The sequence below is a fragment of the Cervus elaphus genome, chromosome 14 (assembly GCF_910594005.1).
Source record: "Cervus elaphus chromosome 14, mCerEla1.1, whole genome shotgun sequence".
In the NCBI taxonomy this organism is placed as follows: Eukaryota; Metazoa; Chordata; class Mammalia; order Artiodactyla; family Cervidae; genus Cervus; species Cervus elaphus.
Window position 1 is genome coordinate 41,661,943 of NC_057828.1, and position 24,542 is coordinate 41,686,484.

At 38.7% G+C, this 24,542-nt stretch overlaps 1 protein-coding gene across 11 annotated transcripts in view; it reads left to right on the forward strand.

Moving 5' to 3' along the window:
- DNM3 (dynamin 3) overlaps positions 1 to 24,542 on the forward strand; it is a 622,348-nt gene that overhangs the window by 179,578 nt on the left and 418,228 nt on the right. For all 11 annotated transcript variants that reach the window (XM_043924627.1, XM_043924624.1, XM_043924629.1 and 8 more), the window contains 2 exons: positions 113 to 262; positions 1,704 to 1,907. In XM_043924627.1, the coding sequence (XP_043780562.1) occupies positions 113 to 262; positions 1,704 to 1,907 (354 nt within the window). The remainder of the gene's footprint in view (positions 1 to 112; positions 263 to 1,703; positions 1,908 to 24,542) is intronic.

The window sequence follows — 24,542 nt, forward strand, 5'->3', positions numbered from 1 at the left end:
TGACTGAAGAGGCAATATTGGATACTTTGACTTGTAATTAAAGAAGCGTTGTTTGCTTATAATTACTGCAAGAGTACCTGAATTTTAGGTTGTATTAATTTGTCTTTTATAGAATATGCTGAGTTTCTACACTGCAAAGGAAAAAAATTTACAGATTTTGATGAAGTTCGCCATGAGATTGAAGCTGAAACAGATCGAGTAACTGGAATGAATAAAGGCATTTCCTCCATACCCATTAATTTACGAGTCTATTCCCCACATGGTAAGTAAAATAACAAAATTCCAAATTCTTGTCCTCAAAAATTTTTACTATGTATGTTAATTAACATACATTATTTATATAAAATGGCTTTGTTTTCTCTCAAAAAATCTTGGTGTCTAAGATTGTGCTTAGGTACTTTAGTAAATGATACAATCCATACAGCTCATAGAATTATTTATGGGAGTCAGGAGGAGATAATTTGTAAAAGAGAATTGAGTACATTATTTTACAAAGTTTTCTTTATGTATATTTTAAACTTTTAGAATTCCAAAGAGGAATGCATGAAAACTTCCATTTTTAGTATCTTCAGCTTTTGCAAAAATCTTAGAGGTGCATGGTACTATGGTTGAGTTTTCTTTAATGAATTTTCTTTCAGTCCTATATATTCTTATTTATTCTCTTCCTGAAGAATCAACTGTGATTTTTTTTCTCCCCAGACTGTCAGTAAAAACTTATAAATTAGATAACCAATTCTTGGTGGGTAATACAGAATAGCCTCCAGAATGACTAAGATTTTGGTGGGACAGATTTTCATCTCTAATCTTCTCCCCAGCTCTGTTGCTTTTAAATTGAACCATGAAATGCTCAATTATGACTTCCCAAGAGGACTTGGAGCCAAGTGTATAGAAAGACTTGGAACTTTTGTGTATAGAAAGAACGATAGCTGGGTCAGGCCTGGAGTCACTGACTTAGTAGTTTCCTGGGTTTCCACAATGGGTCTGGCTGTGGAGGCTGTACACCAGCTTCATGACTAACTGCTTTCCAATAAGCTAAGTGACTTGTTGCTGTTGTTTAGTCGCTAAGTCGAGTCTGACCCTTTATGACCCCATAGACTGTAGCCCGCCAGACTCCTCTGTCCATGGGATTTTTTAGACAAGAATACTGGAGTGAGTTGCCATTTCCTTCTCCAGGGAATTTTCCCCACCCAGGGGTCAAACCCGTGTCTCCTGCATTGGCAGGCATGTTCCTTACAACTTAGCCACCTGGGAAGCCCAGGCTAAGTGACTAACACTTTGTAAATAATGCGTAATGCTTTTAAAAGTAAGGACAAACCTTACTCTGAGAATTTTTACACCATTTGAAGGCAAGTACAAGACAGACAGCATACTCACTTATTGTTCTGTGTTTGAATTATAGGCCCCGAGTTACAAACATGGCAACTCTCTGAGAAAGCTATTAGGTATGCAAATCAGTGCTTCTTAAATTATGTTAAAATGATCATTTGGCCTAGCACAATCATATCATAAAAATAGAGAAAATTTGCAAAGCCAGTTTGAATTCTGTCCTGTTTTATTCTATGCACATGTGTTGGAACTCTTCAGATACACATTATATAAAGTTCAGCTTGTTTCATTTCTATGAAAATAACACACGACTCTGCCTTGTTGATATCTTTCAGCATTGATGGTACATGTAATACTTTTTTTCCCCCTTTCCACAGTGTTAAACCTAACCCTGATTGACCTACCCGGAATTACTAAAGTGCCCGTGGGAGATCAGCCTCCAGATATTGAGTACCAGATCAGAGAAATGATTATGCAGTTCATCACACGGGAGAACTGTCTGATTCTGGCTGTTACCCCAGCCAACACTGATCTTGCAAACTCAGATGCGTTGAAGCTAGCGAAAGAAGTTGATCCTCAAGGTGAGTATGTGGCCCATTAGATGAGAGGGAATTAGTTTCAAATGTCAAGAGTTTGGGTATATTTCAAGATAATACAAAATCTCATGACTTGATTTCATTATCAGTTAAGTTGTTATTTCGTTGCTAAGTTGTGTCTGACTCTTTTGCAACCCCGTGTACTGTAGCCTGCCAGGCTCATCTGTCCATGGCTTCTCCAGGCAGGAATACTGGAGAGGGTTGCAATTTCCTTCTCTTAGGATCTTCTTGACCCAGGGATTGAATTCACATCTACTTTGCAGGAGAATTCTTTACCATCGCCTTAGGAAGACCTTTACATTAGCCATTATTAATCTTGTTAGCTCTTTTGTATTTAAGATGCTGAAAGAAAAATAACTGGGGAATATAGTCTAAACCTATACACCTGAGACTGGAGCTTGAAACAAAGCAGGTGGAAGTTCCAGGTGGCTAGATGGGGGACATGACTGGGACTCCTTCTTCAGCATTTGTGGCTTGGGAAAGCCAGAATATGGATTGGGGCTGGAATCTAGTTATAAAAGTGATACTAAAACCCCTGTCTCATAAGCCTTCTTGTCCTGAAGAGACAAGATCATGTTATCTGATTGGAACAGAGATAGCACTTCCATCAGTGGAGTCTAGAGAGTGCAGCACAGTCATATTCTTGAGAAGTCCACACTTACTTCAGCTGAAACTTCATCATTTCAGTTCAGTTCAGTCGCTCAGTCCTGTCTGACTCTTTGTGACCCGGTGAACTGCAGCACGCCAGGCCTCCCTGTCCATCACCAATGCCCGGAGTCCATCCAAACCCATGTCCATTGAGTCGATGATGCCATCCAACCGTCTCATCCTCTGTTGTCCCCTTCTCCTCCTGCCCTCAGTCTTTCCAGCATCAGGGTCTTTACAAATGAGTCAGCTCTTTGCATCAGGTGGCCAAAGTATTGGAGTTTCAGCTTCAACATCAGTCCTTCCAGTGAACACCCAGGACTGATCTCCTTTAGGATGGACTGGTTGGATCTCCTTGCAGTCCAAGGGACTCTCAAGAGTCTTCTCCAACACCACAGTTCAAAAGCATTAATTCTTCTGTGCTCAGCTTTCTTTATATTCCAACTCTCACATCCATATGTGACCACTGGAAAAACCATAGCCTTTACTAGATGGACCTTTGTTGGCAAAGTAATGTCTCTGCTTCTTAATATGCTGTCTAGGTTGGTCATAACTTTCCTTCCAAGGAGCAAGCGTCTTTTAATTTCATGACTACAGTCACCATCTGCAGTGGTTTTGGAGCTCAGGAAAATAAAGTCAACCACTGTTTCCACTGTTTCCCCATCTATTTGCCATGAAGTGATGGGACCAGATGCCTTGATCTTAGTTTTCTGAATGTTGAGCTTTAAGCCAACTTTTTCACTCTCCTCTTTCACTTTCATCAAGGGGCTCTTTAGTTCTTCTTCACTTTCTGCCGTAAGGGTGGTGTCATCTGCATATCTGAGTTTATTGATATTTCTCCTGGCAATCTTGATTCCAGCTTGTGCTTCATCCAGCCCAGCGTTTCTCATGATGTACTCTCCACATAAGTTAAATAAGCAGGGTGACAGTATACAGCCTTGACATACTCCTTTTCCTATTTGGAACCAGTCTGTTGTTCCATGTCCAGATCTGTTCCTTTCTGACCTACATACAGGTTTCTCAAGAGGCAGGTCAGGTGGTCTGGTATGCCCATCTCTTTCAGAATTTTCCACAGTTTATTGTGATTCACACAATCAGAGGCTTTGGCATAGTCAATAAAGCAGAAAGAGATGTTTTTCTGGAACTTTCTTGCTTTTTTGATGATCCAGGGCATGTTGGCAGTTTGATCTCTAGTTCCTCTGCCTTTTCTAAAATCACCTTGAACATCTGGATGTTCACGGTCCACGTATTGCTGAAGCCTGGCTTGGAGTATTTTGAGCATTACTTTATTAGCATGTGCTGCTGCTGCTGCTAAGTCACTTCAGTCGTGTCCGACTCTGTGTGACCCCATAGACGGCAGCCTACCAGGCTCCCCCATCTGTGGGATTCTCCAGGCAAGAACACTGGAGTGGGTTGCCATTTCCTTCTCCAATGCATGAAAGTGAAAAGTGAAAGTGAAATGTCCAACTCTTTGCGACCCCATGGACTGCAGACCACCAGGCTCCTCCATCAATGGGATTTTCCAGGCAAGAGGACTGGAGTGGGGTGCCATTGCCTTCTCTGTACTAGCATGTGAGATGCGTGCAATTGTGCGGTAGTTTGAGCATTCTTTGGCATTGCCTTTCTTTGGGATTGGAATGAAAACTGATCTTTTCCAGTCCTGTGGCCACTGCTGAGTTTTCCAAATTTGCTGACATATTGAGTGCAGCACTTTCACAGCATCATCTTTCAGGATTTGAAATAGCTCAACTGGAATTCCGTCACCTCCACTAGCTTTTTTCGTAGTGAAGCTTCATGGAGGAGTGCAAATGATATCCCCAGTCTGTCTGCCACAAATCTATATCCAGAAAGTTAAGTGAGGCCTCTCTTTCTGTTACAGACCTGGCTTATTTTACAAGCTTATTTTTATTAAATACTGCTTAAAAATTTCCATATGAATATTCATGAATTTATCCCAAATGAACTTCGTTTCTTACAGCTCATTTTAACTCCTGCTTTTAAAGATAGCCCATCTTTACCCCAGTTTTTTGCAGACAATTCACAGTATCTTTGCAGAGAAGAACCCTCAGGTTTGCATGGTTATTAGATCTCCACCAGAGACACACTTTTGTGTGCTGCTATCCTGAGGCTTTGGCTGGTCCTGGACATTACTGAAGCTCCAAAGGAAGAGGGTGAATTCTTGCCCCCATCAGTTCAGTTCAGTTCAGTCGCTCAGTCGTGTCCGACTCTTTGCGACCCTATGAACCGCAGCACACCAGGCCTCCCTATCCATCACTAACTGGAAAAACCATAGCCTTGATTAGACGAACCTTTGTTGACAAAGTAATGTCTCTGCTTTTTAATGTGCTGTTTAGGTTAGTCATAACTTTCCTTCCAAGGAGGAAGCGTCTTTTAATTTCATGGCCACAGTCACCATCTGCAGTGATTTTGGAGTCCAGAAAATTAATGTCAGCCACTGTTTCCCCATCTGTTTGCCATGAAGTGATGGGACCAGATACCATGATCTTAGTTTTCTGAATGTTGAGCTTTAAGCCAACTTTTTCACTCTCCTCTTTCACTTTTATCAAGAGGCTCTTTAGCTCTTCTTCACTTTCTGCCATAAGGGTGGTGTCATCTGCATATCTGAGGTAATTTTCATATTTGTAGTAAAATAATCAAAAGAGAAAAGAAGATGCTGTAGGACTCAATGCAACTTGAGTTTAAATATGAGATATAGAGACATAGTATATTGGGGTTGACAAACATATTTATTTACCCTCTCTGTCTTCCCAATTTCATCCCACTGTGATTAGAGAACATACTTTGTGTCATTTTTATCCCTTTAAATTTATTCAGACTTATTTTATGACCTCTATGGTCTACTCTGAAGAATGTTCCACGTGCATTTGAGAAGAATGTATTTTGTTCCTGCTGTTTAGTGTTCTCTTGATGTTTTCTAGGTCTATTGGTTTATAATGCCATTCAAATATTGTTTCCTTCTTGTTCCTCTGTCTTGTTCTTCTATTATTGAAAATGAGATTTTGAAGTCTCTCATTATTATTGATAAATTGTCTGTTTCTCCCTTCAAGTGTGTTGAGTTTGCCTTATATATTTTAAGACTCTGTTGTTAGTATTTGTAATAAGTATTTGTAATAAGTATTTGTACTTATTATATCTTTTTGATGGATTGACCTTTTGATCATTATATAATGTCCTATTTTTCCTCTAGTAACAATTTTGTCTTAAATTCTATTTTATTTGATTTTAGTGTAGCCACTTCAACTCCTTTGGTACCTGTTAGCCTGCTATAACTATTTCCATCCGCAATTTCAACCTATTTGTGTCTTTTAATATAAAATGTATGTTTTGTAAATAGCATATAGTTGGATCAATTTTTAAAAAGCCTATTCAACCATAACTTCCTTTTGATTGGAGTGTTAGTCCATTTCCACGTAATTACTGATAGAATTTATGGCTGTTGTTTTACTATCTTATGTATGTATTATATATTTTTTGTTTTTATATTTCTTTATTATTGCCTTTTTTTTGTTAAAAATGTGTTTTCTAAAGTACCATTGTAATTACTGTGTCATTTGTTTGAGTATTTTAAAGTTATTTTCTTAGTGATTGCTATGGGATTACAATTGACCTCTTAGTTTAGAACAATCTGGTTTAGATCAACACCAGCTTAATTTCAATAGTATACAAAATTTTTGCTTCCATAGAGCTCCAGTCCATCCCTCTCCTTTGTGTTATTATTATTATGCAAATTATCTTTATACATCATGTGCCTGTCAACACAGATATAATTATTGCTTTTGTAGTTTTCTTTTAAATCAGTTAGGGGGATAAAAGTTACAGACAAACACAAATACATTATATTTTCTTTTACATTTATTTATGTACATTTGTCCCTTGATATCCATGGGGGACTCTTGATTACTTATAATACCTAATACAATGTGATTACTATGTAAATAGTTACTGGTGTGTGACAGATTCAAGTTTTGCTTTTGCCAGCTTTATGGAATTTTCTTTGAATATTTTTGATCCGTGATTTGTTGAATCCATGGGTATAGAAACAGTGAATATGGAGGGTCAACTGTAGTTACCTTTACCAATGTTCTTTATTTCTTTGTGTGGATTTTTTTTTAATTGATTGACTATTTATTTGTGTATTTTTTTAGGCTGCATTGTCTGGCTTGTGGAATCTTAGTTCCCTGACCAGGGATCTAACCTGTGCCCTCTAGTAAAAATGCAGACTCTTTACTGGACTACCAGTATTCCTCCTTTGTGTGGATTTGTATTGCTGTCTAGTGTCTTCATTTCAGCCTGAAAGACTTCAGTTAGTATTTCTTGTAGGGTAAATTTGCTAGTGAGGGGTTCTTTTGGTTTTTATTTGTCTTGGAATCTCTTAATTTCTCTTTAATTTTTGAAGGAAAATTCTTAGTTCATGATCTTTATTTCACCACTTTGAGCATGCCATCTTACTGCCTTCTGACCTCTGTAGTTTTCTGATGAGACATCAGCTGTTCATCTCATTGAAGATCCTTTGAATTTCTTCTCTCTTGTTGCTTTAAAGATTTTCTTTTTGTCTTCTGAATGTTTTATTATGATGTTTATATGTATGAATCTCTTTGCTTTTTTATCTTTCTGGGAGTTTGTTGAGCTATTTGAATGTGCAGTTTAGTTTTCATCAAATTTTGGACATTTTCAGCCACTATTTCTTTAATTATTCTTTCTTCCCATTTCTTTTCTTTCTGAAATTTCCATTAAATGTATGTTCACACACTTGACTTACTCCTTTATTTTCTTCTTTTTTCTATCTAATCCTTGGATGAGAGGAACAATGTCAACTGACTGGTCTGAAGTTTCTTTTTTCTGCTTTCTCAGATCTTCTGTTGAATATTTCTACAAAATGTTTTTATTCCTATTATTTTAATTTCCACCTCCAGACTTTATTTTTTAAAACTAAGCTGTATATCTATATTGATATTTGGTGAAATATCATTCTCTTACTTTTTTAGTTATTTATATATGACTTCCTTTAGTTCTTCAAAAGTATTTTAAATACCTGTTTTAAAGTCTTTGTCTAGTAAGGTTGATGTCTGGACTTCCTCAGAGACAGTTTCTATTGAATATTTTCCTCTGTATGAGGCATACTTTCTTCATACATTTTATAATGTTTTGTTGAAAATGGAACATTTTAAGCAGTATAATGTGGCACCACTCAAAATCAGATTCCTCTCCTCCTCCAATGTTTGTTTTTGTTGTTGGTTGTTGCTGCTATTTGCTTAGTAATTTTCCTGAGCTAATTCTGTAAAGTCTATTTTTTGTTGTTTGTGGTCATTAAAGTCTTTACTCAATTTTCTCATTGGTCAACTAATTATTGGACAGAAATTTTTTTAAATGCTCAGAGCCAGGAAGTCTGCCAGCATTTGCTGAAGAATTTGATGGGCATTTTGGAATATGCCTTCAGTGTGCAGGCAGTTTACAGCTGTGCCTTAGTTTTCACTGTCTGCTTGTATAGACCCTTAAGGTTAGCTAGAGATGAGAGTTTAGGGCTTTCTGAGATCTTTCAGAGAATGTATATAACCCCAGGCATGGCCTGCTAGATTCTAGATTATACAAAATTCAAAGGCCTTTATGGCCATCTCGTTCCCCAAATTTTCCTTTAAAGTTTTTTGGTCATCATCTTTTTTTAATTTTGCCCCAACTGTTACTGCTGCCTGAGGCAGCTGTTATGTTAAACAATTGCCACTTATTGTTTTCCACATGCTTCCTGGGGGAAAAGGTTATTTGTACTGAGGAAACTCTGAGCCAGGTAAAATAAAGAAAAGCCCTATAAATGAGTATTTTAATTACTAGACAAGTTAAATGATTATAGTTTTCTGAAAGTGGTACTTCTGATGTATTCCAACCCCATTCTAGTCCTTCCAGTAGCTTCGGGATGCTAGTTTTTTCACTATAATTGTGGGATTTTGGTCTTTAAGTTTACTGCAGAGCTAAGGAGAGGCGAATGGGAATAGGGAAAGTTGAAACATCACAAATCTTTCTGTTTTTTCTGAGATCCAGAGATTTTGCTGAATAAATGCCCCTCACTTCATTGTAAGCCTTTGATTAATTTTGAGACTTCTAAAAAAGTTGACTTTGACAACTATTGCCTGTATTATTGTTGCTTTTATGAAGGAATGGTCTTTTCAGAGGTTCTATACCACCATTCCTTATTCTAGTCCAATATTCTTTATCCTAATCCTATGTAACTTTATAGGACATTATATGGAAATCAGGACATTTCCATATAAAAGACATTTGAATTGAGATGATGAGGGTAATCTGATTGTGACATCTGTCACCCTGTTAGTCTTCAGGATTGATTTGGTTAGGTTAAAAGTCTGTTCTCATCACTTCATGTACACCTTTCCTGAAGTTTTGCCCTTAGCTAAAGAGGATGACCCATTTAGATAATAGAGGATCATTCTTTGTTCAAGATATCTGAATTATAATCTTATCCACCAGGGTACATAATTATATAGTTTTCTGAGATATGGTCTATTTTAGACAGTAGCTACTTTGCACTGAATTAAGCCTATTTGACATAGGCTATTTTCACCTAGGCAGGATTTGGATATATTTGAATATATACTTGAGAAGGAAGTTTCTGTTGATAAGTTAATTATAAATTATTTGCATAGTGATCTTAAAAGTAAAATCTTTTTTCAAAATAAGTGTTACTAAAATGCTGAGATAGAGTTATACATGTTTTATATTAAAATAAGCTTCATGATAACTTATTCTCCCAGTATATGTGTAATGTCACAGATTTGTAGCTAGACAAAGGTTGAGCTTATCTTTTGAGTAATTTGTGAAAAATGTTTTTACTAACTAAATGAGGATTTTTAGTAAAACTTCAAGAGGAATGACTATGCTGTTTAAAAGGTCAAATTCCTAATCATCAGAATGATATCATGTTTTAATATATTTTTCCCAGTATAGTGGTCTTAAAATTTCAAAGTACTTTTACATACTTTGGTTTTAGTTTCACCAGAATATTTTGAAGTTGGTTATGGTGAGGTCCTATTTTGGGGTGAGGACATTTGTTCAGGTGATGTGTGTGCGTGCTGGCTAAGTTGCTTCAGTTGTGTCTGACTCTGTGACCCTGTGGCTTATAGCCTGTCAGATGTACGCAGTGTTGAATAACATACTTACAACCACACAGTACGTTTGTGATATCTCCTTCCTCCTCATCTAGTACTCTTTGCACTTCATCAAATCACTCTTCAATTAATTGCTTTATTAAATGATATCGTGAAAGAACACAGGGTTTTGAAACTAATCTGTGACTTCCTGGTTATATATTCTTGGGCAAGCTGTTTAACTTTTTTGAGCTTTATTACTTCAACTCTAAAGTGACATTAATAAACCTTACTTCAAAATGTTGCTGTGATAAATAAATAAATTTGTCTGTAAAGATAACTCTTAGTCTAAATGGCTAGTCAGATGCTAGCAATTATTTTCCTTTTGAAAATATTCACGGGACACTACTTTGTTAATAAATTTGTTTGTTTGTTTGTTTGCACTGCACAGCTTGTGGTATCTTAGTTCCCTGACCAGGGATGGAATCTGTACCCCTTCAATGAAAGCGTGGAGTATTAACTGCTGGATCACCAGGGATGTCCCTGTTCTTTTGTTTAGTGTACATCAGTTATAGTAATAATAAATGTATAAAACAATCAGTAGTATTCTGTAATCCAAACTGTTGCCTATAGGAATGTGAATTAATGAGGCTTGATAACAGAACTGTGAAAGAATTATTTTGAGTATTTTAGTAATGCATCATAAAAGTTAAAATAATTTAAGATTCACCAGCGAATTAGTAGATTGACTTTAGGTGAAAGAAGACCTTAGCTAGGTTGAGTCTGGGGTTGGGTGGAAGGAGGAGCATCCTTAACCTGGCTTAATGTGTTTAAGGCATTGTGCCAACTGCTCCTCACACATACAGAGTAAAAGGGGCAGACTAGGATTCTTAACATGGGTTGCTATGATTCTCACCTTGGTGACTACTTTGCATTGATTTCTCTAAGAAATACTTCCTCCAGCTATTTAGAAGTTTTACTCAGGTGTCTTAAAAATTCAGTCACTGCCTTTGTTAGCTAATTCATTAATTTGTTTTTCAACAGACATTCATCAGGCATCTATTGAGCCCAGCAAAGTGTTTGTGTTCAGTAGTGTTAATTCTACATGCTGGACCATCCTACTGGATGCTAGACTAGGTAGATGTACAGTACATATTTCTGATTATTTTTGTGACTCTTCATTACTTAAAAAATAAGCTGTTTCCATGGCATCTTCTCTTATTGTGGGATCATAAAAGCTCCCCCTGCCCCCCACCAAAAAAAAAAAAAGTTTATAGAGGACCTGCTTTATGAAATGAATACTTCTACATTTTAGGGGATGTGATTTAGCCCTCAACATATATTATTAATTCAAGTGAAATGGTAGTGTAATAACACTATGTGTCATATATTATAACCACAAGTATCTGTCAGGTAGGTAGCATTGCCCAGTTTTATGTAAGAGAAACTAAGCTTAGAGACGTATGCCACAATGTGGCAATTATACCAAAGGAGTTCTTGCATTGTTGTGAAAGTTCTAGGCCCACAACAGATTTCCCAACCTGGGTATCCAGAAAAGGAACTGAGAAACCCCAGGGAATTTGACTTTGAAGGCCAGTGGGATTTGATTACAGAACTTCCACAGAACGGGGAAACAGAAACTCTTGGAGGACACAAATAAAACCTTGTGAGCACTAGGACCTAGGAGAAAGGAGCAGTGACACCACAAGAGAGTGAGCCATACTTGCCTGTGAGTGTCCTGGAGTCTCCATCAGAGGCATGGGTTGACAGTGGCCTGCTGAGGGGTCAGGGGCACTGACTACAACAGTCCTGGGAGCCGTGGTGTGCTGGTACAAGGCCTTTTGAAGGAGGTCGCCATTACCCCTACCATAGATTGGCCTCAGGCCAAACTACAGGGAGGGAACACAGCCCCACATATTAGCATAAAATTGGATTAAAGATTTACTTTAATGGCCTTGCTCACCAGAATAAGGCCCAGGATTCCCCACAGCCAGCCCCGTCAGATCAGGAAGCTTTGTACGCTTATCCTCATCCATCATAGAAGAGTCAAAGTAAATACCACAGTCACGGAAAACTAACCAAACTGATCACATGGATCACAGCCTTGTCTAACTCAGTGAAACTAGGAGCCATGCTGTGTAGGGCCACCCAAGACAAATGGTTCATGGTGGAGAGTTCTGACAAAATGTGGTCCACTGGAGAAGGGAATGGCAATCCACTTCAGTATTCTTGCCTCGAGAACCCCATGAACAATATGAAAAGGCAAAGAGAAATGACACTGAAAGATGAACACCCCAGGTTGGTAGTTGTCCAATATGCACTGGAGAAGAGTGGAGAAATAGCTCCAGAAGACATGAAGAAGCTGAGCCAAAGCGGAAACAACGCCCAGTTGTGGATGTGTCTGGTGGCAAAAGTAAAGTCTGATGCAGTAAAGAACAATATTGCATAGGAACCTGGAATGTTAGGTTCATGAATCAAGGCAAATTAAAAGTGGTCAAACAGGAACGAGACGGCAAGAGTGAACATTGACATTTTAGGAATCAGTGAACTAATAAAATTAACAGGAATGGATGAATTTAATTCAGGAGACCATTATATCTACTACTGTGGGAAAGAATCCCTTAGAAGAAATGGAGTAGCCCTCACAGTCAACAAAAGACTCCAAAATGCAGTACTTGGGTGCAGTCTCAAAAACGACAGAATTATCTCAGTTTGTTTCCAAGGCAAATCATTCAGTATCACAGTAATCCAAGTCTATGCGTAAACCACTTATGCCAAAGAACTGAAGTTGAATGGTTCTGTGAAGACCTACAAGACCTTCTAGAACTAACACCAAAAAAGATATCCTTTTCATCATAGGGGTTGGAATGCAAAAGTAAGAAGTCAAGAGATACCTGGAGTAACAGGCAAATTTGGCCTTGGAGTACAAAATGAAGCAGGGCAAACAGAGTTTTGCCAAGAGAACACACTGGTCATAGCAAACACCTTCCAACAACACAAGAGACAACTCTACACATGGACATCACCATATAAATCAGATTGATTATATTCTTTGCAGCTGAAGATGGAGAAGCTCTACATGGCTAGCAAAAACAAGATTGGGAGCTAATTGTGGCTCAGATCATGAACTCCTTATTGCAAAATTCAGGCTTAAATTGAATGAAGTAGGGAAAACCACTAGACCATTCAGGTATGACCTAGGTCAAATCCCTTATGATTATACAGTTTAGAGGTGACACATAGATTCAAGGGATTAGATCTGATAGACATAGTGCCTGAAGAACTATGGATGGAGGTTTGTAATATTGTACAGGAGGCAGTGATCAAAATGATCCCCAAGAAATAGAAATACAAAAAGGCAAAATGGTTAACTGAGGAGGCCTTACAAATAGCTGAGAAAAGAAGAGAAGCAAAAGGCAAAGGAGAAGAGGAAAGACATACCCATCTGAATTCAGACTTCCAAAGAATAGCAAGGAGAGAGTAAAAAGCCTTCCTACATGAACAATGCAGAGAAATAGAAGAAAACAATAGATGAAAAAGACAATAGTCTCTTCAAGAAAATTAGAGATACCAAGGGAACATTTCATACAAAGATGGTGCAGTAAGGACAGAAATGGTATGCACCTAACAGAAACAGAAGATATTAAGAAAAGGTGGCAGTAATACACAGAAGAACTATACAAAAAAGATCTTCATGACCCAGATAACCATGATGGTGTGATTACTCACCTTGAGCCAGACATGCTGGAGTGCAGTCAAGTGGGCCTTAGGAAGCATCACTACAAACAAAGCTAGTGGAGGTGATGGATTCCAGCTGAGCTATTTCAGATCCTAAAAGATGATGCTGTGAAAGTGCTGCACTCAATGCCAGCAAATTTGGAAAACTCAGCAGTGGTCACAGGACTGGAAAAAGTCAGTTTTCACTGGAATCCCAAAGAAAGGTAATGCCAAAGAATGCTCAAACTCTTGCACAATTGCACTCATTTCACATGCTAGCAAGCTAATGAGAGTGTTAATAGCCTTGGTAGGGAGGTCAGAGGCCCCCAGACTGCAGAAGGAAATAAAACTGCAAGTGGCTGATGTTTTTATTATTTTCTCTTCTTATCCTGTATTGCATGGTGACACCTGGTTCCACCTTAACTTTATCTCAAACCTTGTGCTAACCAATGCATTTTTCTCATGGAAATGTCTTTTTAAAGCTATGTTGAACTCTGCATTTGTTTGGAAATCTGCTTTTCTTCAAGATTCATGTCAATTTTTTTATGGCCTGCGATGACTCACCTTGTGCCAATGTTATCTTAAAATGCATGTTGTGGGTGAGGGGCCTGGTGCAAATCTCTCAGTTTTGAGGCATTTCCTTTCTCTTAATTAGCAGTTTGCTAATAGGTATATCGGAGAAGGCAATGGCACCCCACTCCAGTACTCTTGCCTGGAAAATCCCATGGACAGAGGAGCCTGGTAGGCTGTAGTCCATGGGGTCGCGAAGAGTTGGACATGACTGAGCAACTTCACTTTCACTTTTCACTTCTATGCATTGGAGAAGGAAATGGCAACCCACTCCAGTGTTCTTGCCCGGAAAATCCCAGGGATGGGGTCGCATAGAGTCGGACACGACTGAAGTGACTTAGCAGTAGCAATAGGTATATAACTCCTTGCTAAAAACTAACAAGGAGGTATTCTTTCTGTCCCCTTCTGATGTCTATGTCAGAAGATTTCTCTCTCTTTTATACTTTAATAAAACTTTATTACACAAAAAGCTCTGAGCGATCAAGCCTTGTCACTGGCCCTGGAACAAATTCTTCTCCCGAGGCCACAAATCCTGGCGTCATTCACGGATGGTAGCAACAACCTTTCAGTAATGCTCAAAATCCTCCAAGCTAGACTTAAAAGTATGTGAACCAAGAACTTCCAGATGTACAAGCTGGATTTAGAAAAGGCAGAGGAACCAGAGATTAAATTGCCAATATCTGTTGAATCAGAAAAAGCATGAGAATTCCAAAAAAATATCTACTTCTGCTTCATTGACTATGCTAAAGCCTTTGACTGTGTGGATCACAACAAACTATGAAAATTCTTAAAGAGATGGAAATGCCAGACCATCTTACCTGCCTCCTGAGAAACCTGTATGTGGGTCTAGAAATAACAGTCAGAAGTGGACATGGAACAACAACTGGTTCAAAATTGGGAAAGGAGTAAGTCAAGGCTATATATTGTCACCCAGCTTATTTAACTTTTATGCAGAGTACATCATGAGAATTGCTGGGCTGGATGAATCACAAGCTGGAATTGCCAGGAGAAATATCAATAACCTCAGATATGCAGATGAAACCCCCCTTTGGCAGAAAGTGAAAAGGAATTAAAGAGCCTCTTGATGATGGTGAGAGAGGAAAGTGAAAAGGCTGGCTTAAACCTCAAAATTAAAAAACGAAGACATGGCATCTGGTCCCATCACTTCATGGCAAATAGATGGGGAACAAGGAAACAGTGACAGACTATTTCCTTGGGCTGCAAAATCACTGTGGATGGTGACTGCAGCCACGGAATTAAAAGATGCTTTTCTTTGGAAGTAAAGCTATGACTAACCTAGACAGCATATTAAAAAGCAGAGACATTACTTTGCTAACAAAGGTCCATCTAGTCTAAGCTATGTTTTTTCCAGTAGTCATGTATGAATGTGAGAGTTGGACCATAAAGAATGCTGAGCGCTGAAGAATTGATGTTTTTGAACTGTGGTGTTGGAGAAGACTATTGAGAATCCCCTGGGGTACAAGGAGATCAAACTAGTCAATTGTAAAGTAAGTAAATCAACCCTGAATATTTATTGGAAGGACTGATGCTGAAACTCCAGTACTTTGGCCACCGATGTGAAGAGCATCAGATAAGATCCTGATGCTGGGAAAGATTGAAAGCAGAAGGAGAAGGGGATGACAGAGGGTCAGATGTTTGGATGTCATCACTGACTGGATGAACATGAGTTTGACCAAGCTCCGGGTGATAATGAAGGACAGGAAAGCCTGGCGTGCTGCAGCCCCTGGGGTCGCAATGAGTTGAACCTGACTGAGTGACTGAAAGACGAAGCTTCGAGAAGCTATGGAACTTGCTCATGGTTATAATAGCTGGTGAGTAGCAGAACATGATGTGAGCCTACCTGTCTCTAATACCAGTAGGTGTAATTTGCCATTGTATCATTTATCTTTCTCACATCAACAGTATTATAAATACTGGAGAAAAAATTGGTTTGGAAGCATTCATGTTAACATTTGCATCTGAATGCTTCATTATTTTCCCAAAGCATTTGGTGAATATTATCTTCAACTGGTTTAATGTGATTTACTTTTCCTAACAGTTTTCAATATGGCTACATTGCCTTAACTGATTTAAAAATATTGTTGTAGTTGCTTGTTTATTTTTTTAACAAGTAGTTAATGAGCAACTCCTATATGCCATACATCAATTTGGACGTCATGAATACAGTGTAACAAACCAATGTTGGCCTTATGAAATTCACATCCAAATGGGGGAAACAGATCAACTATCCACTTGTCATAAGTGATATGAAGAAAAATAAAATAGGAGAAAGGAAGAGAGAGATACTGGGGATGCTATTTTAGTAGATGGTCCATGGAAGCAGCACAAAAGCAGAGGACTGCTCAATGAGGGAACAAGCCCTGTGAATATCTGTAGGTGGTGCATTCCAGGTAGAGGGGACTGCAGGCACAAAGGACTGCAATACAACTGGCTTGACATGTTAAGGAACAGCAAGAAAGCCATCAAGGATGGAGCTCAGAGGAAGAAAAGTACTCTCTGCAGTCAGAGAGGTAGGTGGGCCCAGATCATGTAGGGTCTTCTAGGCCATGGCAGAGACTTTGTATTTTGTTCAAAGTGTGATGAGCAGCTGCTGGAGGGTTTTGAGTGTAGAGACAATATCTGATTTATGTTTTCATAAGTCAGTCTGGCTGCTGTGAGAAGAAGTGACTAGAAGAGAGGCACAAGTATTAACAAGGGCATCAGTTACATTACTCTTGCAAAGAGATCCAGTGGAGAGAGGGATGATGTGGCTTAGAATAAGAGAATAATGGTACAGAGGGAAGAAGCTGTCAGATTCAAGATATATTTTGAAAGCAGAGCTGATGGTTTACTGATGACTTGCTGTGAGTAAAAGAAAGGAGTCCAAGTTGACTCCAAGGGTTTCAATGGTGATGCCATTTACTAAGATTGGGAATATTAGGAGAGAAACATGTTTTGGGGAATCAAGTGTTCCCTTTTGGACATATAAAATTTGAGATGTTTATTAGTTGCCTAAGTAGTGATGTTAGAGACTAGAATTCAAGGGAGAGTTTCAAGCTAAAGTTACGAATCTGGGAGATATTAGCCTCAAGGCAGTGTAGTGAGTCAAATTATATCCCCCCTAAAGATATGTCTAAGATCTAACCCCTGATACCTGTGAATGCATCCCTATTTGGAAATAGAGTCTTGATGTAATTAAGAATCTTAAGATATATATTCCTGGATTTACAATGCTTCTAAAATCCAATGACTAGTGTCTTTGTAGGGGAAGACAAAGGGAGATTTGAGAGAAACACAAAGAAGGCCATGTAAAGATGGAGATAGAGATTGGAGCTATACAGCCATAGCCAAGGAACTCCAGGAGCCTGTAGAGTTTGGAAAGGCAAGGAAGGGTCCTCCTCTAGAGCCTTTGAGGGAATGATTTGAGGGAATGATTTGAGGGAATGTACTGACACCTAATTTCAGACTTCTGGGCTCCAGGATTATAAGAAAATAAATTCCTATTGTTTTTTTTTTTTTTTTTTTAGCAACTGTTCTTTTTTTTTTTTTTAATTTTTTTTTTTTTTCCCAGTGGGTTTTGTCATACATTGATATGAATCAGCCATAGATTTACACTTATTCCCCATCCCGATCCCCCCTCCCATCTCCCTCTCCACCCGATTCCTCTGGGTCTTCCCAGTGCACCAGGCCGGAGAACTTGTCTCATGCATCCCACCTGGGCTGGTGATCTGTTTCACCATAGATAGTATACATGCTGTTCTTTTGAAACATCCCACCCTCACCTTCTCCCACAGAGTTCAAAAGTCTGTTCTGTATTTCTGTGTCTCTTTTTCTGCTTTGCATATAGGGTTATCGTTACCATCTTTCTAAATTCCATATATATGTGTTAGTATGCTGTAATGTTCTTTATCTTTCTGGCTTACTTCACTCTGTATAAGGGGCTCCAGTTTCATCCATCTCATTAGGACTGGTTCAAATGAATTCTTTTTGACGGCTGAGTAAAATTCCATGGTGTATATGTACCACAGCTTCCTTATCCATTCGTCTGCTGGTGGGCATCTAGGTTGCTTCCATGTCCTGGCTATTATAAACAGTGCTGCGATGAACATTGGGGTGCATGTGTCTCTTTCAGATCTGGTTTCCTCAGTGTGTATGCCCAGAAGTGGTATTGCTGGGTCATATGGCAGTTCTATTTCCAGTTTTTTAAGGAATCTCCACACTGTTTTCCATAGTGGCTGTACTAGTTTGCATTCCCACCAACAGTGTAAGAGGGTTCCCTTTTCTCCACAGCCTCTCCAGCATTTATTGCTTGTAGACTTTTGGATAGCAGCCATCCTGACTGGTGTGTAATGGTACCTCATTGTGGTTTTGATTTGCATTTCTCTAATAATGAGTGATGTTGAGCACCTTTTCATGTGTTTGTTAGCCATCTGTATGTCTTCTTTGGAGAAATGTCTGTTTAGTTCTCTGGCCCATTTTTTGATTGGGTCATTTATTTTTCTGGAATTGAGCTGCAGGAGTTGCTTGTATATTTTTGAGATTAATCCTTTGTCTGTTTCTTCATTTGCTATTATTTTCTCCCAATCTGACGGCTGTCTTTTCACCTTACTTATAGTTTCTTTTGTAGTGCAAAAGCTTTTAAGTTTCATTAGATCCCATTTGTTTAGTTTTGCTTTTATTTCCAATATTCTGGGAGGTGGGTCATAGAGGATCTTGCTGTGATTTATGTCGGAGAGTGTTTTGCCTATGTTCTCCTCTAGGAGTTTTATAGTTTCTGGTCTTACATTTAGATCTTTAATCCATTTTGAGTTTATTTTTGTGTATGGTGTTAGAAAGTGTTCTACTTTCATTCTTTTGCAAGTGGTTGACCAGTTTTCCCAGCACCACTTGTTAAAGAGGTTGTCTTTTTTCCATTGTATATCCTTGCCTCCTTTGTCAAAGATAAGGTGTCCATAGGTTCGCGGTAATTTGTTGTTACATTCCTAGGAACCAATTCAGATAGTGTCTAACTTCTTGAGACTAATTGAGTTGAGATCACGTACATAAATGTTGATAAAGAAGGAAACAAGGCCAAGGAAGTTGCATTGGGGCTTCCTGGTATTTTAGTAGTGGTGAAGGGGAAGAGAAACAGCAAAGGTGACTGAGAAGAATCTCGGGTGGAAACCCAAGTGAGTATTGTATTCCAGAAGCCATGTGTAAAGAGGGTTTCAGGAAAGATACTGTGATTGGCTGTGTCAAATGCTACTGAGAGATCAAGAGGGTGATTTGGTACATCAAGGCCAATTCTACTGCTCATTTTAAGGAAGCCCAGTAACACCATAAGAAATGAAACACAGGATTTGGTAACTATGGGGTATTAGGATTTCCCTTACATTGTAGTGAAGTGGTGCACTCAACCGAATGGCATAAAAGGCAGTGCATTCATATTTCTTTGCCCCTCTTACTTGGCAGTTTCCCCAGCCCTCACAGCTTGTGTTCGGCTTCAAACTTACAGTACTCCTATGTGAGGAACCAGGGGAGGAAGATTCAGTAGTAGACAGAAAATAGTCCTGAACTGTCTTTAAGTCATCATTACTTTCAATTTTTATATCTAAACCAGACTTTTATGTTCTCATCTAATGGTGATGAGGGTAGAGAATTGACTACTGGATTTGGCACATGAAAACCATTGCAGAACTTGGTAAGAAAGGTTTGGTAGGAAAGTGTTCAGTTCAGTTCAGTTGCTCACTTGTGTCCAACTCTTTGCGACCCAATGGAGCACAGCATGCCAAGCCTCCCTGTCCATCACCAACCCCCAGAGTTTACTCAAACACATCTCCATTGAGTCGGTGATACCATTCAACCATCTCATCCTCTGTCGTCCCCTTCTCCTCCTGCCTTCAATCTTTCTCAGCATCAGGGTCTTTTCAAATGAGTCAGTTCTTCTCATCAGGTGGCCAAAGTATTGGAGTTTCAGCTTCAACATCAGTCCTTCCAATGAACACTCAGGACTGATCTTTTTTTTTTTTTTTTCATTTATTTTTATTATTTGGAGGCTAATTACTTTACAATATTGTAGTGGTTTTTGCCATACATTGACATGAATCAGCCATGGATTTACTTGTGTTCCCCATCCTGTACCCCCCTCCCACCTCCCTCCCCATCCCATCCCTCTGGGTCATCCCAGTGCACCAGCCCTGAGCACTTGTCTCATGCATCCAACCTGGATTGGTGATCTGTTTCACACTTGATAATATGGAATAATCTGAGAGAATAGCACTGATCTCCTTTTGGATGGACTGGTTGGATCTCCTTGCAGTCCAAGGGACTCGCAAGAGTCTTCAACACCACAGTTCAAAAGCATCAATTCTTTGGCGCTCAGCTTTCTTTATAGTCCAACACTTACATCCATACATGACTACTGGAAAAACCATAGCCTTGACTAGATGGACCTTTGTTGACAAAGTAATGTCTATGCTTTTTAATATGCTATCTAGGTTGGTCATAACTTTCCTTCCAAGGAGTAAGCATCTTTTAATTTCATGGCTGCAGTTACAATCTGCAGTGATTTTGGAGCCCCCAAAATTAAAGTCAGCCACTGTTTTCCCATTTATTTGCCATGAAGTGATGGGACTGAATGCCATGATCTTAGTTTTCTGAATGTGGGGCTTTTAGCGAGCTTTTTCACTCTCCACTTTCATTTTCATCAAGAGGCTCTTTAGTTCTTCTTCACTTTCTGCCATAAGGGTGATGTCATCTACATATCTGAGGTTATTGATATTTCTCCCTGCAATCTTGATTCCAGCTTGTGCTTCATCCAGCCCAGCATTTCTCATGATGTACTCTGCATATAAGTTAAATAAGCAGGGTGACAGTATACAGCCTTGACATACTCCTTTTCCTATTTGGAACCAGTCTGTTGCTCCATGTCCAGTTCTAACTGTTGCTTCCTGACCTGTATACAGATTTCTCAGGAGGCAGGTCAGGTGGTCTGGTACTCCCATCTCTTGAACAGTTTTCCACAGTTTGTTGTGATCCACACAGTCAAAGGCTTTGGCATAGTCAATAAAGCAAAAATAGAAAGTGTAGAAGGTTCCAAAGCAACTTGGATGTGGAGACAGAATACAGACAGCTTTTCCAAGTTTCATTGTAGAGAGAGAGAGAAAAATAGGGCATTAGTCATTTAAAATCAGAGAATGTTTTTGAAAGATGAGCATTATTAATAGCATATTTGTGTGTTGATGAGAACTGACCATAAGAGAGATAAAATTGGTAAATAAGAATAGAAATAGAATAAATGTAGGAGAAACAGGATAAAGACAGTGTAAATATATGAGAAAAATCCCAGGGGAGTGGAAATGTTTTATGGGCACCCGTGGGAATTCTCGCCAAAGATAGAAGAGAATTAAATTGTTCCCAATTTTAAGAATAGGAAAGGCAGATGATATGGATACAGATGACAATAGCTGGTTAGATTGATTGGTGGAGAGATAGCTTTCAACATATTGAGTTTATTTATGGTAATGTAATACCCACCTCTCCTGATAGGTTCTAAGGGTCACAAAATGAAGACACTATGTTTACGCCACTGTTCAACATGACCTGAGGTGACACTAACATCTGTGTGTTTTATAGATACTGCTGTACCCTCCTTAAGCAGTTCATCATAAAGAGGCACTCAATATTTTCTGTATAAAAAGCAGAAGAGTCGGTGCCAACAATGATACTGATTTATTACTTGAACATGAGATCATTACCCATGAAGTCTCTCATTGTGCCTTTTAACTTCTGGGCACAGCGGTATTTAAGCATTACCCATCAAGCTTGTCATCTGCAATAGAGGGCTGTTCAGAGGCCTTACGAGGGAGACAAATGTGTCTGGAAATTTTTTTATGGTGATTTATTTCACAGCAAATGAATTTCATTTCTAGCATGACCAGAAGTCTTCCTGGAGGATGAAAATCACTTCTAAGAGGAGTGTTAGATTTCTGGATGGGAAAGAAGGCACCATTTTCTCTTGAGATGAAATTTGTGAATTGGTCAGCATTTACCAGGAAGCTGGAGGCAGACTTCTTTATTTGTCCAGCCTACTTCCTCAAGGTTTTGCCTTTCCAAAAGTCTTCATAATCAGTCTGGAAATTAGTTAATAGGTGATGTAAACTGATGCTCATTAACCTTGGGCAACACTTAGCAATTGCCGACACAGTTTACTTTTCTATCTGGTTATGGAGGTGCTGCTAAGTCAAACAGAAGCTTCTAGCATCCAGGCATTAAGTCAGCATTCAGAATATGATGAATATGGTTATAAAATGCACATGTAAGAGCAATTCATAGAAGAAACCTATTTTCCAGGCAGTGTCTCTTTCCTTGAGTCTATTCTCTTTGCCTCACTGGATTCCTGTTTTACCTTGAAATTTTTAACTCTTTTGAAAATGGTCACATATTTAAGCTAATACAATTGTCCCTTAGTGCTCTTGGTGGATTTATTGCCAGAAGCTATGCAGATACCACAATCCACAGACGTTCAAGTCCTTGATGTAAAATGACATAATGCCATGAATACAGTTTGCCCTCCTCACCTGCAGATTTTGCATCCACAGACACTGAGAGTCAATTGTAGACATTAAATAATTAAATCAAGAGTACAAATCCTACCTGGTATTGGTCAAATCAATTAATTTTTTTTTTATTAGTTGGAGGCTAATTGCTTTACAACATTGCAGTGGGTTTTGTCATACATTGACATGAATCAGCCATGGAGTTACATGTATTCCCCATCTCGATCCCCCCTCCCACCTCCCTCTTCACCCGATTCCTCTGGGTCTTCCCAGTGCACCAGGCCTGAGCACTTGTCTCATGCATCCCACCTGGGCTGGTGATCTGTTTCACTATAGATAATATACATGCTGTTCTTTTGAAACATCCCACCCTCACCTTCTCCCAGAGTTTAAAAGTCTGTTCTGTACTTCTGTGTCTCTTTTTCTGTTTTGCATATAGGGTCAAATCAATTAATATTTATGCATGTGCATGCTCAGTTGTGTCTGACTGTTGGGGATCCCATGGACTATAGGCCACCAGGCTCCTCTGTCTATGGAATTTTCCAGGCAAGAACACTGGAGTGTGTTACCATTTCCTACTCCAGGGATCAAACCCTAGTCTCTTGCATCTCCTGCATTGGCAGGTGGATTCTTTACCACTCTGCCACCCAGGAAGTCAGCTGTGTTATTTTTTAAGAAGAAATAACTGAGTGTGTTAACTCATGTTGAGTTAGTTTCTCAGTCATGTCCAACTCTTTGTGACTCCATGCATTGTAGCCTGCTAGGCTCCTCGGTCCGTGGAGCCTGGAGGGCTTCTTTGAGTGTTAGCTGTCCATGGACTCATAACACTTATATCAGTGTTAACTGTAGCCTGCCAGACGCCACTGTCCATGGAGCCTGGTGGGTTTCTATGAGTGTTATCTCATAGAAGACATGTTTTGAATTCTTAAGGGATATGATTTTGAGCTTATTTTTTTTTTAACATAAGTAAGATTCTTAAAATCAATTAGGTTAGCTTTCCCCCTCCCCCAAATGGAGAAAATGCTAGGAACAGAGACTAAAATGTTTATGGTCTTTGACAAAGTTGTTTTACGTCATTTCTGTTTATTCTTAAACATCTACTATTACTAGGCTTAAATAAGGAATACATTAGATGTCTACTGTAATGAAAGCAGGGATCACAGATACATATGATCTTACAGTCCTGTGTGTCAGAACTTTGATAGGAGATGTATGAAATATATCATCATAATATTATAGTCTGAAGTCTGAAAATTACAGATACATGTTTCAAATTCATGTTGCTATTCTGCATTTTTACTTGAATTTTAAGATTTTGATGCATATACAATTCAAATAAGCTTGTTAAATCTTATGTTAGAAATTAGCCTCTTTGCAAAGAGAGTAGTTCATCTGCAATTTATAAATAGGCTTGCCCAGGTGTAGAAGAAACTTCCACCTGAGCTTTAAAAATGAGTGTTGAATCTTAGAATTATATCTAAGATTTTATCTAGATTTATATGTCACATATAAAGTATGTCTAGATTTATGTATATCATAGAAAAGTATGTTGAATCTCAGAGTTGGAAACACGACAGCAGTGGGCCAGGGGTCAAGCCTGAGGTCCTGTGGCAGGAGTGCTTAGTCTGAACTGCTGGACTAATAATGTCAGGCACCAGGGAATATTAATTAGAGTGAAGTATCCCAGAGGTCCACATCTCAACACCAAGACCTGCCTCCATCCAATTGCCTGCAAACACCACTGCTGGAAACCTCAGGCCAAACACCTAGTGAGACAAGAACACAGTCCCACCCATCAAAAAAAAAAAAAAAAGACAGAAAATTGTTATAGATGAAGGAGCAAATAAATGAAAAGGAAATAGGTAACCTATCTGAAAAATAATTTAGAATAATGATAGTAAAGAAGTTCTAAAATCTTTAAAATGGACAAAATGCAAGAAACGTTTAGTACTTTTAACACACAGACCTAGAAGAAATAAAGGCTAAATAAAAAGCAATGGAAAGCATAATTACTGAAATTAAATATACTATAGAAA